This window comes from Marmota monax, unplaced genomic scaffold (assembly GCF_021218885.2).
Source record: "Marmota monax isolate L192 unplaced genomic scaffold, Marmota_monax_Labrador192_F-V1.1 WCK01_AAM20220418_F8-fsc00260, whole genome shotgun sequence".
In the NCBI taxonomy this organism is placed as follows: domain Eukaryota; kingdom Metazoa; phylum Chordata; class Mammalia; order Rodentia; family Sciuridae; genus Marmota; species Marmota monax.
Genome location: NW_026694062.1, coordinates 1,021,825 through 1,038,043, shown reverse-complemented (window position 1 = coordinate 1,038,043; position 16,219 = coordinate 1,021,825). Strand labels below are relative to the sequence as shown.

At 34.2% G+C, this 16,219-nt stretch overlaps 1 protein-coding gene across 7 annotated transcripts in view; it reads right to left on the bottom strand.

The window, feature by feature from the left end:
* The window catches only part of LOC124106573 (lysine-specific demethylase 6A), a 193,703-nt gene that overhangs the window by 101,956 nt on the left and 75,528 nt on the right, over nt 1-16,219 (bottom strand). For all 7 annotated transcript variants that reach the window (XR_006856098.2, XR_009228615.1, XM_058585527.1 and 4 more), the window contains exons 7-8: nt 7,593-7,647; nt 6,218-6,252 (exon numbers count right to left, since the gene is read on the bottom strand). Coding sequence is in view for 5 of the 7 variants with exons in the window: in XM_058585527.1 (XP_058441510.1) it covers nt 6,218-6,252; nt 7,593-7,647 (90 nt within the window). In the remaining 2 variants the exon portion in view is untranslated. The remainder of the gene's footprint in view (nt 1-6,217; nt 6,253-7,592; nt 7,648-16,219) is intronic.

The following is a 16,219-nucleotide window of genomic DNA, read 5'->3' as shown; positions in this document are numbered from 1 at the left end:
AAAACATACATAAGATTGACAAATCTTGAGCCAAACTAACCAAAACAAAGAGAGAAAAGACCTAAAGTAATAAAATTAGAGGTAAAAAGGGACAATCAGAACAGATGTCACAGTGGATTTCCATAAAATCATTGAAGAATATTTTGAGAAGTGTATTTCAATCAATTGGAAAATCTACCCCCAAAATGGACAAATTTCTAGACACATATGAATAACCTACCAAAACTGAACCAAAATAATATTTCAAAAACAAACAACTGTACAGATCAACAATAGAAGGAATGAAACTTAAGAAGCAATAAAGTTCCCCAACAATAAAAGAAAAAAGCCCAGGACCACATGGATTCACTTCTGAATTTTACTAGTCTTTTCAAGAACAACAATGCTCCTCAAATTATTCCACCAAATAAAATGCAAGAAACACTTCCAAACTCATTCTACAAATCCAGTTAACCTCCTGCCAAAGCCTGATAAGGACAGAACAACTAAAAGTAAAAAGAAAAATAATAAATCTAAAAACTAAGAATCCCAATGAATATACATGGAAAAAATGCTCGACAAAATACTTGCAAACTGAATTCAACAGCAGATTTTTTTAAAAACTCAGACATCATGATCAAGCTGGTTTTATTCAAGGAATGCAAGGGATGGTGAAGATATGCAAATCAATAAACATTAAACAGGAAATACACTCAAGATAAAAACTACCATCTCAATAGATATAGAAAAAAAAATCTGATAAAATTTAACATGGCTTCATTGTAAAAGTCCTGTACAGATTAGGTACACATGGATCATACCTTATTATAACAAAGATTATAGACAAACCATAATCAACATCATACTTAATGGGGAGAAAGGAAAAGCATTTCCTCTAAGGCCAAGAACAAGAAAAGGGTATCCGCTGTTGTCACTCTTATTCAACACAGCAAAAGAAATTCTAAGCTTCATCCAAGACGACAGAATAAAGGACGTGGCGTTCCTGGCTATTTCATGGCATAAAACCAAGAAAGGTGACAGGTAGCTTCTCTGCAAGATGGGTGAACAAAAAAGGGGAAATGCAGAGACGTTTGAATGGAACCTAAAACTGGACATTAAAGCAGACTGGGGATACAGGAGGCTGGATATAATAAAATAAAGAAAAAAAAAATCCCAGCAGCATAGCCACTGCCATAGCCGGATCAGAAGTGCCAGCCAGAGAGATCCCTCCATAAGCATAGTAGAGAGATAAGGGAATTAAAGAAATATGAATTTGGGGGAGGCATGAAGTACGTCTGGCTACAGAGCATTTAGAGAACAATGACATTGCCCAACAAACCTTAAAGACTTGTTGCACGATATCACTCACTGCAGGATATTCCTCGTTGCACTTTTTATCCACGTGCAGGGAAAGAACCAACCATCTTTCCCTGGGAGAAGGAAGGAACTATTTTGCAGCCAAGGCACAGGGGAGGGCTGTGCCTTTTTTAAGGAAGCAAATTCCTGGCAAACCTGAGTTTGGCCTGAAATACAGGGCCAGTAAATACATCACACAGTGTGCTTAATGATTAGGAAAAAAATCAAACATAGAGAGAAATTTACACAGAGGACCACTGTCATGGAAACCCACCTGGCTCTACCTCTCCCCTTCCAATCTTAGTGCTTGCAGGATTTTCCTGGGAAACATGCATCTAGCCAGGAACTTGGAAAGGCAATGGCAGAAGGCTAAACCTGAGACCAGGAAATGTGGAGTCTGCAGATTACAGAGGGGACTTAGAATTGGTTCTCACATCACAAAAGTGGAACCCAGGAAGGATCCCTCGGGTAATCTAACTTTTCTGACATTTCTTCCACTGTGGTGGAATGTATAAACATATATATACACATAGATGTATCCCATAATTCTCTAAAGTTCCAAGAGGGACCAGCAAGTACTAGGCACTGGAGGTGCACTGATTTAAAAATCTCCAGACAAAACTGGCATTCAGTGAAGGGCTTGGAGCCCAGTAAAACCTAAACCCAGCCTCTAGGAACTCTGCCTATGGGATTACTCCTCTCACTCCAGCAATCCAAAGAGTGGAAATTCATGCTCCAAACTCACCTAAAAATACTGAGAAGAGAAAGTGAGAATATTCTGAACTGCCAACAGAAAGATTGTTTTAACCTTTTATCAGGATTTTTTTTCTTTTTTTTAATTATTTTTCTGTTTCATTGTGATCTTGATGGTACATGGATATTAATATATTTTCATAATTTTTTCTCATTTCTACCATTTTTGAAAGCAGTTATTTTACATTTCTGTAAACTAAGATATATAATTTTTTTTGAAATTTTAGTTTAGTTTTGTATTCTTTTATTTTTATTTAAATATTTTTAAATTTTTATTTTATATATACATATGTATGTGTATCTATATATCTATATATGTATGTATATATATACATATATGTATCTATAGATACATAAATATTTATACATATATACGTACATATATATTTTTTTTTCCCCTGAAGACAACAACAAAAAAGCAGAAATCCTAGAAATGAAGGAAATAAAAATAAAAACTCAATAGAAGGCATCACCAACAGACTAGACACTTGGAACACAGAACGTCAGGCACAGAAGCCAAATATATAATCTTGTAAACAGAGCACAGACAATGATAAGAAACTAAAAACAAGAACTTCAAAGAATTATGGGATACATCTATATGTATATCTATCTATATACATCCCACCACAGTGGAAGAAATGTCAGAAAAGTTAGGTTAGGAAAAAAAAAATACACACACACACACAGATATATTCCTCTATTTCCCTTGATTCTTTTTTTCTTCCATTAAAAGCTAATCTCTATTATTCTCTTCTCTTTCTTTATTCTTTTACTTCTGTCTTCTCTACTCCTCCCTCATACTCATCATACCCTACATCAGTTCTGTTTTCTCCCATCCACCATTTGAAGTTATAAAACTTTTTGCAAACTTGATGTATTTATTACAGGCAATAGTTGATCATTACCATTTCTGTTTATTGTGATAATTAACATTTTAGGCATTGTAGTAGCAACTTTTTAGTTCAACGCTATATATTGCTTGTTATGGTTGTTGTTCTATTTGTCTCTTACAAAACAGTACAGGAAACCTTCAGGGACACCATAAATCTATAGAGTAGAAACTACTGCCCTACATCCACTGGGTAGACACACAATATGAAAAAGTAAGAAAACAAATCGTCCCACTCAAACGAAGATACTCTAAAAACACAACACCACAGTGTTCTCTTGTAGTCCCAACCTTATTGTGAATTAGGATGTGCCTATTAGAGAAAACATTTGGCCTTTACTTATTCGGGATTGGCTTCTTTCTCTTAGCATGATACTCTCCAACTCCATCTATATACCAGCAATGTCATAATTTCATTAAATTTCATAATTTCCTTAAAGGTGAGTAATATTCTATTGAAAATATACCACATTTTCTTTATCCGTTCATTCATTGAAGAACACCCAGGTTGGTTCCAAGGTTAGCTATTGTTAATTCAGCTACTACAAACATTGATGTGACTGCATTACTGTACTATAATGATTGTAAGTCCTTTGGATATAAACCAAGGAGTGGGATAGCTGGGTCAAATGGTGGTTCCATTCCCAGTTTTCTGAGGAATCCCCGTACGCTTCCCATAGTGGCTGCACGAATTTGCAGTTCCACCAGCAATGTACAAGTATACATTTTCCCCACATCCTTGCCAACATTTATTGCTGCCTGTATCTTAATGATTGCCATTCTAACAAGAGTGATGAAATCTTAGTGTAGTTCTGATTTGCATTTCTCTAATTACTACAGATGATGAACAATTTTTCATGTTTGTTGATTGACTATTTCTTCTTCTGTGAAGTGTCTGTTCAGTTCCTTAGCCCATTTATTGATTGGGTTATTTGGTTTTTTGAGTTCTTCATGTATCCTAGAGATTAATGCTTTATTGGAGGTGTAACTGGTAAAAATTTTCTCCCAATCTGTAGACTCTCTCCTCACATTTTTGATTGTTTCCTTTGCTGAGAAGAAGCTTTTGAATTTGAATGCCTCCCATTTATTGATTTTTGATTTTACTTCTTGCTCTTTAGGAGTCTTGTTAAGGAAGTCAGATCCTTGTGGTGAAGATTTGGGCCTATATTTTCTTCTATTAGGTGCAGGGTCTCTGTTCCAGTGCCTAAGTCTTTGATCCACTTTGGGTTGGTTTTTATTCAGGGTGAGAAAAACAGAAACAGCAGTTTGCTTTCATTTTGCTACATATGGATTTCCAGTTTTGCTAGCACCATTTGTTGAATAGGCTAGCAGTTCTCCTGTGAATGTTTATGGCTTATATGACATAACCATATTTATGTGCGTTTGTCTCTGCATACTCTTTTCTGTACTCTTGGTCTACTTTGGTGCCAATACTTTTCTGTTTTTGTTACTTTAGCTCTGTAGTATAGTTTAAGGTCTAGGATTGTGATGCCTCCTGCTTTATTTTTCTTGCTCAGGATTGCTTTAGCTATTGTGGATCTCTTATTTTCCAAACAAATTTTATTATTGCTTTTTATTCCAATAAAATTGAAAATATCAAAGACTTCAACAAATTTCTAGAGACATATGACCTATCCAATCTGAATGAGAAGGTCAAACATGATTTAAACAGATCAATTTCAAGTAATGAAATAGAAAACACCCTCAAAAGCCTACCAAGAAAGAAAAGCCCAGGACCAGATGGATTCTCAGCCAAGTTCTAAAAGACTTTCAAAGAATTAACACCATTACTCCTTAAAGTATTCCATGAAACAGAAAAGGAGAGAACCCTTCCAAACTCATTCTATGAGGCTAATATCACCCTGATAACACCACCAGACAAAGACACATCAAGGAAAGAAAATGTATAGACCAATATCCCTGATGAACATAGATGCAAAAATTCTCAATATAATTCTGGTAAATCGCACACAAAAACATATTAGAAAGATAGTGCACTACGATCAAGTGGGATTCATCCCAGGGATGCAGGGTTGGCTAAACATACGAGAATCAATAAACGTAATTTATCATATTAATAGACTTAAAAACAAGAATCATATGATTAGATACAGAAAAAGTACACCTTCACATTCAAAACACTAGAAAAACTAATAGTAGTAGGGACATACCTAAATACTGTAACTATATTGCTCAACCCAGTCTCTCCCCTCTCCCCTTTGTGTTTATTTCTCTTACCAATATTATTTTTACTTGATAATTTATGGAGTATTTACATTTATTTTAAAAATCAATGAAACCCCCATGTTAATAACAGAATGTATAACACTATAAAAAGAGCTACAGATGCTATTCTGATTGAGTATTCATGATTTTAATCCTATCAAACCTAAGAAAATGTTTAGGTACTCATATATTATCAATAAACACTGTTACTTTAGGTTATAACCAATTTCTTTCCTATTTTCCACTACAAACTATAAATTTGTATGTTTCTGTGGTAACAAAACTCACCTGAGACTCTTTTTAAAAGAAAAAAAATAAATATTTATTTTTTTGGTGTAGATGGACACAACACAATGCCTTTATTTTTTGTGGTACTGAGGATCGAACATGGGTCCTGCCCAATCTAGGCGAGCGCTCTACCACTGAGTCACAATCCCAGCCCTCACCTGAGACTCTTAACTAAAATTTTCTGAAAACAAAACAATCTTAAAGAAGTGTAACACTACTGGACATTTCAAATGCTAAGATAATTAAGAGACTTCACAGTCTTAGAGAAAAGTACTGAAGAAACTTCTACAATAATCCGTGGTTCTAGCCATCCATAAATATTTTGAAAAGAAATCTAAACATCACACATAAAAACAGGAGACACCTTCTTATGGCATAGCCATAGATGTAAATCATATTAAATATCAGTATTAACCATATATCAATTATTATATTTAGAAAATGAATTAAAAGTTTATGACAGTTACCACAAATATTACAAATATACTGAATAAGTCCCAAAATCTTTTATTTGCCTTAAATAATTGTATCAGTAAACAAAATTTCAAACATAATTAATAAGGATAAAGCACTAAAAATATATGTAAGAGTAAAATACCTAAATAAAATCATATGATACATTCATTTTGTTTAAAGCAAAAATTTTTTTCCTGGCATATTATATTTCACTGAAAGCATAGGTGGAGAAGTCTGTTTTTAAGAAAGGTAAATTAAAATGCTTACCTGGGTTTCATACAAGTGGGCAATATGAAACTGAACTGTAATGGATCATGGAAAAAGATCAATTTCAATACAGCTACATTTCAAGTAATAAGGTAGAGCCAAAGTAACAATGACATAATACATAATTCAAAACACAAGCAAATGTAAAACTACAGATTTCTTTCCATACAAGAGAAAATTCTTTCATAATTAATTACATTTCTAAATTCAACCAACTTTGTAGGACAACATATGGCTTTATAGGTAAATAGCAAAGTTAAATAGTTGCCACATAAAATAAATACTATTTATTGAATAAAATATATCACAAAATAATATGCCATACACACACAGGCACAAGAATAATACCCCTTTACCTCGTAGTTTGAGAGATTTTCTTCCTCGTTAGTTATTTTTCCCACTCAGCTTTCCTTACTATTATCAAGTCCAATTAATAGAAATTTTACCTTATTTCATTATTGGAGGTACATGGATTATAAATTATGAAAAAGGCAAAGATAAAAATTTAGGCCCCCATTTTCCCTATACTTGTATAATCTGTTGAAGATTATAAGGAAGGAAAAGAACAGTGATGATTGGCATCTTTATACCATCAGAAACCAATCTAGATTTAGTCTCAGGGCCCAAGACTCTGACCTCACATTTCATAAGACACAGTGTCACTTTAAAAGGTAAAAATCTCCATTTTTTAATACATTCATATATGTTTTATTTTTATTTAAACCAGGTATTGAATCCAGGGACACTTAACCACTGTTAAGTGTCTTATAGACAATCATACATTAAGTGTCACGTTACCTTATTTTTTGCTTTGAAAACTTGTGATTTGTAACAGAGTCTCTAACACAGTCAAAATACAAGGAATGTACAAAGGGGGAGAATTTATGCTTTTATTTTAAAATGGACACAAGGAATATCTGATAATAATGATTATCAAGCTGGCAATCACTCTCTATTAGTGATCAGTGAGAAACCAGGCTTTTCTAGAGTTACCAAATGATCACATTGATTTTCTTTCTGTCTTTTTTTTTTAAAGGGCACATTGATTTTTGTAAGGAGAGAGAGAGAGAGAGAGAGAGAGAGAGAGAGAAGGCATGGTGGCACAAGTCTGTAATCTCAAGCTGGGGATATGGCTCAGTGGCTGAGTGCTCATGAGTTCAATCCCTGATCCCCACGCCCCCCAAAAAAGAAAGAAAAAAGAGTAGTACCCAAATGAACTGAACATGTCTCTGAATCAGGCACATGTCTTCCCATTCCTCCTCTCAATTAGCAATAGAAACAAAGATATAGTAAACATAAACATATACTCATGGTCATAATTTGAAATGCTCTTGCTCTAAAGTCAAAAACAATATTGTACTTAAAAAATACTTACTTTCTGCATTGGATAAAGTACAGGGATTACAGTCAATCAAAGCCAACTGAAAATGCTACAAAGAGGAAAGTGAAAAAATTAATGCTTAAATTTAGAGTTATTTAAAATAATTTTTTTCTACTTTAGCCTTCTAAGGTCTAATGACAGAATAAAGGCTACAAACAAAATATACTACTCAGTCAAATAAAATCATTATCATTAACTTATATCTGAACTGTCACCAGTTATTTTCACAAGATAGTAACAAATGAAGAATAAGAGTTAACATCAACTAAATGTTTAGTAATATAAAAAAATGTTTGAATCATCAAGTAAATAAAACATTAAATTATAAAGTGTTTAAATGGACACAGATACCAAATCATTTTTTAAAGTTTAGAGGTACAGTGGTATTTTCTAGAGTATCAAAGCTTATATTAAAATAAGATATAAACTTTATGAACCAAATTAGATAATAATGAAATGAGAATTTACATGAATAAAACATGTCTGCTTGTACTGATTCTTCAATGTCACTAAACTCTAAGACATTTCAAACCTGTAACCCTGTGTGTGTGCATGTATGTGTGTTTAATCCATGTTCAAATTCATATATGAAATGTAGTTTTTTTCAAAATATTTATAAATTATATGAATAAAAACATTAAAATTATTAAATTCTGAATGTATACATTGATAACTATCTATAAAACGAGTTCTAAAAACACAAGAAAACATTAAGACACCAAAACATTAAAAAACATTAAGTTATGATTGAAAACAAAAATTAACAATTGGCATACTTATATTCTATAAATTTTTCAGAAGAACACCTGAACTAATTTTAATTTAAATGCCAGTTGAGAACTTTTTGAAATGTTCTTCAAAACTTCCCATAAATGTTCAAGTATCAGAGTCTCCACTAATTTTTAGAATTAAAATTATAAACTAGGATGCCGTTAAAACAGGACAAGCTATTTTATATGAAACCACAAAAGTTCTATTTATAAAGCAAATATTCTTAATTTTGCTAGACATCTAATATTAAATATTTTAAAAGATAGTAATACACATACTCCCAATACCAGTTTCTTTGTTAAAAAGTTTAAGAACTGTTTCAATAAAAAAATCAAAGTAGAATTATTAAGAACATTTCTATATTAATCATTTAGAATTCTCAAAAACTAACATTTGCTGCTCAATATAACAAAAAAAAATTGTGAATAAACGTTATAAAGAGGGAAGAGAGGGAAGCTGCTTTTGCTACAAGCACCAACTCTTCACCTGGACCTGCACAGGTATGATGGATAACTGAAAGCAGGATGTATACCTGACATCTCTCTTCACATGGCTCTTTAAAGTCCTTTAGCACTTTAAACTCTGGGACAGGTTTCTGCTAGGGACTGCACTTAGACATGTTCACTGTGTCAGAAGTGTTCCTATCATCCCCAAATTGAGTCTGTCTTCTCCTCCTTCAAGGTTGAAAATGTCAGGATGGAATTAACTTTCATAATCTACGTATTATCAACTGCCAGCTCTTCCAAAGGTCCTGCTACTAACTACTGGAGTAGCTTCTAAGTCTCTACTCATTGACCTAAACCTGAAAGCTACTCAATCCTTGACCTAATTTCATCTGAATTTTCTGACTCATTGTTCTTCTAAGTCATTCTCTCTTGCAGTCACCTTGGATCTCAGGGATGACAGGTCTGGTGGATAAACCTCTTATGACTATACCTAAAATATTTCCAGACAGCAGCCACTTTTATTTTTTTATCACCAACAAGGCTCCACTTGACAGACTCTGAGATAATGATCAATCAGTTCCTGGCCTGCAGATTGATAGCAGCCCTCCAATCCTTGCCTTTGCTGCTTTCCCATGTAACCCCATGACTAGTGTTAGCATCTGCAAAACAGAATTCTTTATTCTTTCCTGTGTAGCCACATCGAGAAGAAACTCCAGCCTTGCATACCATTCATCTCTTTAATTGGCCTTTGATTTATATAGCTGCTCAAGGTTAGTTGGAACCCCAGAGCCGTGATTTGATCAACTCCAGTAAAAGCAAAATTGATATTAAGATAATTAGGTGCTATAAAGAGAACTGTAATGTGCATTCATAATATTTAAGTAGAATTTTTCAGTAAGTGATGTTTGGGAAACCAAATATCCACATCAAAAGAATTAATTTGGATCCTTATATTACACTTTATGCAAAAGTTAACCCAAAATATTTCAAAAACATTACTGAAAGGGATAAAACCTTTAGAAGAAAATCTTTGAGGCTTTGGATTTGGCAATGATTTTTTTTGGATATGACATCAATGGTAAAGGCAACTAAAGAAAAAAAAAAACAATAAACGGGGGTGGGGGGCATCTAAAGGACTCAAAGCTTCTGTGCATGAAAGGACACTATCAAAAGACTTATTATCAAACCTTCAAGATAGGGGAAAATATTTGCAGACCACAGATCTCAAACTGGCTAAGAACTAGATACACACATACATATACTATAAAATGTTTTAAGTATTGTTTCAGGAAAAGCCTCTATAATCCACTCACGAACAGTCTGAAACAACCTTTCCAGAATGCACATGCACAAAAGAAGCTAGCTTGTCTGATTAATAATCATTTGACATCACAGGTCAAATTCCTCTGTGCAGAACATGGTAATTCTCCACTGAAAAAAAGGTAATCTTTCAATAGGTAAGATACCCTTTTAAAAAAAAATGCTAAAATTTCGACCTCTTATCATCCAGTCAAAAGCAGATTCTGCCCACTCCTTCCTACAAATTCTATGCTACAAATGGATTTAAAGAGCAGGTTTGAGCTGAGTGATCCTGATCAATATCATGGCACCAGTTTTTGCAAAAAGAAAGAGCTTATTAAAGTGAATCACTAAGGATTCCTCTCTCACCCTTTACAAAAAAATGAACACAAAATGGATCAAATATCTTAGGAAGACCTGAAACTACTAGAGGAAAAACATAGGGAAACCCTTCAAGATACTGGTATAGGTAATAATTTCCAGAAAATAAAAACAATTGATAAACTGGGATTATCCCAAAATAAATGGCTTCAGATCAACAACAACAACAACAAAGTGATCAATCAGAAGAGTGAAAACAGCCTATAGGATGGGAGAAAATCTTTGCCAGATACTCGTCTGACAGAGGATTAATAACCAGGTTATATTAAGGACTCAAAAGATGTTAAGACCAAAAGAACAAGCAATCAAATCAATTAACAGACAAATGATCCCAATGAACAATTCTCAAAAAGAAGGTAAAAATGACCAATAAATAAATTTTTTAAATGTCTGATGTCTTGGGCTGGGTTTGTGGATCAGGGGAAGAGTGCTTGCCTACCATTTGTGAGGCACTAGGTTTGATCCTCAGCACCACATAAATATAAAGATATTGGGTCCATCTATAACTAAAAAATAAATATATATTTTAAAAATGTCTAATACCTTACAGGCATGTTGGCACAAACCTGCAATCCCAGCAGCTTGGGAGTCTTAGACAAGAGAATTGCAAGTTCAAAGCCAGCCTCAGCAACTGTGAGGCACTTAGTAACTCAGTGAGACTGTCTCTAAATAAAATACAAAACAGGGCTGGGAATGTGGTTCAGTGGTCAAATAATCCTGAGTTCAATCCCCAAAAAAGCTTAATGTCTTTACCTATCAGGGAAATGCAATCAAAAACTACACTGAGATTCCATCTCACCCCAATCAAAATGGGTACTCTGACAATTTTGAGAAACACATTCACCTCATCCAAACCCAAAGAATAGGATCAAAGACAGGAGGTACAGGGGCAAAAATAAAGTGAGACTTTAATGACAGTCTTGTGTGTGTGTGTGTGTGTGTGCGCGCGCCCGCAGTACTAGGTACTGAACCCACAACTTTGTGCAAACAAGGCAAGCACTCTACCAACTGAGCTATATCCCCAGACGTAGTAACAGTTTTGCAAGATTAAGTGCCTTGTGGTCAGAAACCCAGGGGTAGTCACAATCAGCATTTATCCTCTGATGCACAAGGTCCTTTCCTGGGTTCTTTCATGGCTCAGTACTATAGAGTACAGTCTTCCTAAATGTGACCTAGGTTTTAGCACCTCCAACTGGGTTTATTTAAAATATATACTTTTTTTCTTGTAGCAGAAAAGTAGTCTTTGGGGTGTATGCACTCTGGTACACATGCAGCTCTCATGTCTTTCCTTAAGCTAGAACTTCTTTTTCTTTTTCTTTTCTTTTTTTTTTTTTTTAAGCAGGATTGACTGTCTTTAATTAGTGGTAATAGGAAAAAAGGCTGAAGATTGGTACTTAAATGTGTAGTTAACAGTGACCCTTTAATACAGGCAAAAATAAAGAAGAGACAGGAAAACTGAAAACTAAGGGAGACTAGAACAAAGGCAATGTTAGCCCAATCACTGCAAGCTCTGCTGTACTCCTGTTCTTCAACAAGGGGAGAAAGACAAAAGTACTGACTATTTTCCAACCAGCATGTTTTCTCTCTCAAGTCTGTCAATGGTTATATTTCACTGTACCTTATAAATATATGTTTTTATATATATGACACTGTATCAGAAAATATATGTTTTTATATATATGCATATATATAAGTACATTCAGAATCATTACTAAGTTTTTCTTTGTCTTCATCTTTTTTTCCATGACAGTTTAAGTGTTGGAGTCCCTTGTACTCCTTCTGTACCAGACATGGGATGCTTGAAAACTATTGTATCATCTTTACCATCCTCCATTCCCACCACTTCAGATTTTTGTTTCTCCAAAAATGTTGATGCACAAACTGGTATAGGGCCCTAACTATCTGCAGACTTCTCAGGAGTGGTAGCAGTGCCTTTAGAAACCCTTTTCTTCTGCTGCTTTGTTATGCCTAAATAATTTTATTTTGGGGAGGTTTTTCTGAAGGTCTTATTGGATAAAACCAATGGAGGAAAATCATAATTAATTTCTTTTTCTGCTGAATTCTTCTTGAGCAATTTTTTCTTCTTTTAAGTCGCTCTTCCATCTGCGCTTTTAAACAAATGTCCACTTTTGATTATACCACTTCATAGCTGGATATGATGACTGATGAAATGGAACATTCCACTCTTTAAAGTTCTTCCCATACTTTTTCTGGTGGCATAAAACGACACACCAAGTCTTTCGTCAAAAAAGTAGTAATTCATTGTTTCAGCAACTATCTTGGCAACATCTTCAGTTTTTCTTGCTTTTTTTTGCAAGAATACTATACCTCCTTCTGAAACTGATGGCTTTCTGTGGGTGCAAAGAATCTGTCCCAGTGGACAGTGTACCTTGACCCTGCCATGCTGAAAGATCCCTTCAGCACACCTCTTTGTGTGTTAAGTAAAATTTATTCATTTGTAGAGGAACACACAGTATCTTTATTTATTTTTATGTGGTACTGTGGATCGAACCCAATGCTTCACGCATTCGAGGCAAGCACTTTACCACTGAGCTACAGCCCCAGCCAAGTTACTATTTTTTAACAAAGAGATTTCTATATATGTTTATCAGGCTGACACTTTCCCTAACTCCTTTGTCAACAGGCTATTCGAATGCACATGTTTTGGTTCTGTGGACTATGATGCTGTTGTGTAACTTGGCCTTCTGGTCTAGTTCCCCTCTGGTTGCCTTTCTTACATCCCAATTTTACATTTAAGGCTGAATAATGTACTCTGAAAAATGGATCACTTCTCACAGTTTCATCAAGAAAAGAAAAAAACAAATGTTGATGAGGATACAGTAGAAAAGACACCCTTATACACTATAGGTGAGAATGTAAATTAATAAAGTCACTATCAAATCACAAAAAATAGAATGACCATGTAACCCAGGTGTACCACTCCTGGGAATTAAAGTAGTGTAAAACAGAAATGCCTATATGCCCATGTTTAGCAATCAAGTTATGCAATCAGCCTTGGTGCATGTCAACAGATAAATCAATAAAGAACATGTGATCTAGATACACACAATGGAAAATATTATTCAACGATAAAAAAAATGAAACCATGTCATCTGCAGGAAAACGAATGGAACTAGAAATCATCATGCTAAGCAAAACACCCTCTTCGTGTGTCACTTTATGTCACCAGAAAAAAGGACAGAATCATATAGAGATGTATGGCATGTTTTGTCTTATATGGAGAATCAGACGGGGGAAAATCTAGGAAAAGGAAAAAACATCAAGGAAAAGAGGGGAAGAGAAGAGGAGGGAAATACAATTAAAGCATGTTTCATGAAACATCAAAATGAAACCCATCACTCTATATAATTAACATAATATAATATATTAATTTATAAATATAATAATTTACTTCAGAATATATGAAGAACTGACATACCTCAACAACCAAAACCTAAACAACGGAATTCAAAAATGGCATGGTCAATAGGCCTGGGTCCACCCCTCCACCAGCAGGCACCTGCCTGAGTCCAGCCTCCAACAGAGGACCGACCACCCCTTCCAACCAGCAGAGTACCACAGGAGCCAGGCCCGGCCCAGATCCAACACACTGACTTGCCCAGGACCCAGGTCCAGGATAGGTCTGAATTCGCACTCCCGCCACCCCTGCACCTAAGCCTAATTCACTTCCATCTTGGGACTCAACTCTTTCATCACTGGATAGATCTTCCAAACAAAAGCTGAACAAACTACAGAACTCAATAACATAGTCAATCTAACTGACATATACAGAATATTTCGTCCTTCAACAAGCAATATACTTTCTTCTCAGTAGCACATGGATCCTTTTCTAAAATAGACTGTATATTGTGTCATAAAGCAAATCTTAGCAAATATTTAATAAGTAGAGATACTACTCTGTATTCTATCAGATCATAATGGAATAAATTTAGAAATAAATGACAAAATAAGAAATAAAAGCTACTCCAACACCTGGATACTAAAAAATATGCTACTGATTGAACAATGGGTTGCAGAATTCATCAAGGAGGAGATTTAAAAAAATTTAGAAGTGAATGAGAACAAAGATACAACATATAAAAAAATCTCTGGGACACTATGAAAGAAGTTCTAAGGGGAAAGTTCCCTGCATTGAATTCATTCCATAAAAGAAAAAGTCAACAAACAAATGACTTAACATTACATCTCAAAGCCCTAGAAAAAAGAAGAACAAATCAACACCAAAAGCAGTAGAATACAGGAAATAATTAAAATCGGAGCTGAAATCAATGAAATTGAAGCAAAGAAACATTTGAAAAAAATGATAGAAAAGTTGGTTCTTTTGAAAAAATAAATAAAATTGACAGACCATAGGCCATGCTAACGTAGAGAAGGAGAGAGAAAACTCAAATTACTAACAAATGTGATGAAAAAGGAAATATCAATGCAGACACTACAGAAATACAGAAGATAATTAGAAATTATTTTGAAAACTTGTACTCCAAAAAAATAAAAAATATTCTAAAATTATATAATTTGCCCAAATTGAATCAGGATGATATACACAATTTAAAAACATCAATTTCAAGTGATGAAATAGAAGATGCCATCAGAAGTCTACCAACCAAGAAAAGCCCAGGACTGGATGGATACACAGCTGAGTTCTACAAGATTTTTAAAGAAAAATACCAATACTCTTCAATTTATTTCAGGAAATAGAAAAAGAGAGAACACTTCCAAACTCATTCTATGAGGCCAATATCACCCAGATTCCAAAACTAGACAACGACAAATTAAGAATGAAAACTTCAGACCAATATCTCTAAAGAACATAGATGCAAAAATTCTCAATAAAATTCTGATAAATAATTTCAAAACATTTTAAAAAGATAGTTCACCACAATCAAGTGGGGTTCATCCCGAGGATGCAAGGTTGGTTCAACACATGGAAATCAATAAATGTAATTCATCATATCAATAGACATAAAGATAAGAATCATAATGATCATATCAATAGATGCAGAAAAGCATTTGACAAAATACAGCACTAGAAAAATTAGGGATAACAGCAACATATCTCAACATTATAAATGTTATCTATGCTCAACCCCAGGCCAACATCATTCTAAATGGAGAAAAACTGAAGGCATTCCCTTTCAAAACTGGAACAAGATAGGAATGCACTCTTTTACCATTTCTATTTAATGTAGTTCTTGAATCACTGGCCAGAACAATTAGATGAAAAAAGTTAAAGTGATATACATACGAAAAGAAGAACTCAAATTGGCACTCTTTGCTGATGATATGATTCTATACCTAGAAGAACCTAAAAGTTTCACCAGAAACCTTCTAGAACTAGTGAATGAATTCAGCAAAGTAGCAGGATATAAAATCAACACACATAAATCAAAAGCATTTCTGTGTATCAGAGACAAATCCTCAGAAAGAGAAATGAGAAAAACTACCCCATTTAAAACAGCTTCAAAATAAACAAACAAACAAACAAATAAATAAATAAAATACTTGGGAATCAACAAAAGAGGTAAAAGAGCTATATAATGAAAATTGCAGAACCCTAAAGAAAGAAATCAAAGAAGACCTTACAAAATGGAAAGATCTACCTTACTCTTGGATAGGATGGAACAGATAGTGGTGTAGCCTATAATCACAGTAATTCGGGAAAGCTGAGGCAGGACAATTCCAAGTTCCAGGACAGTCTTGGTT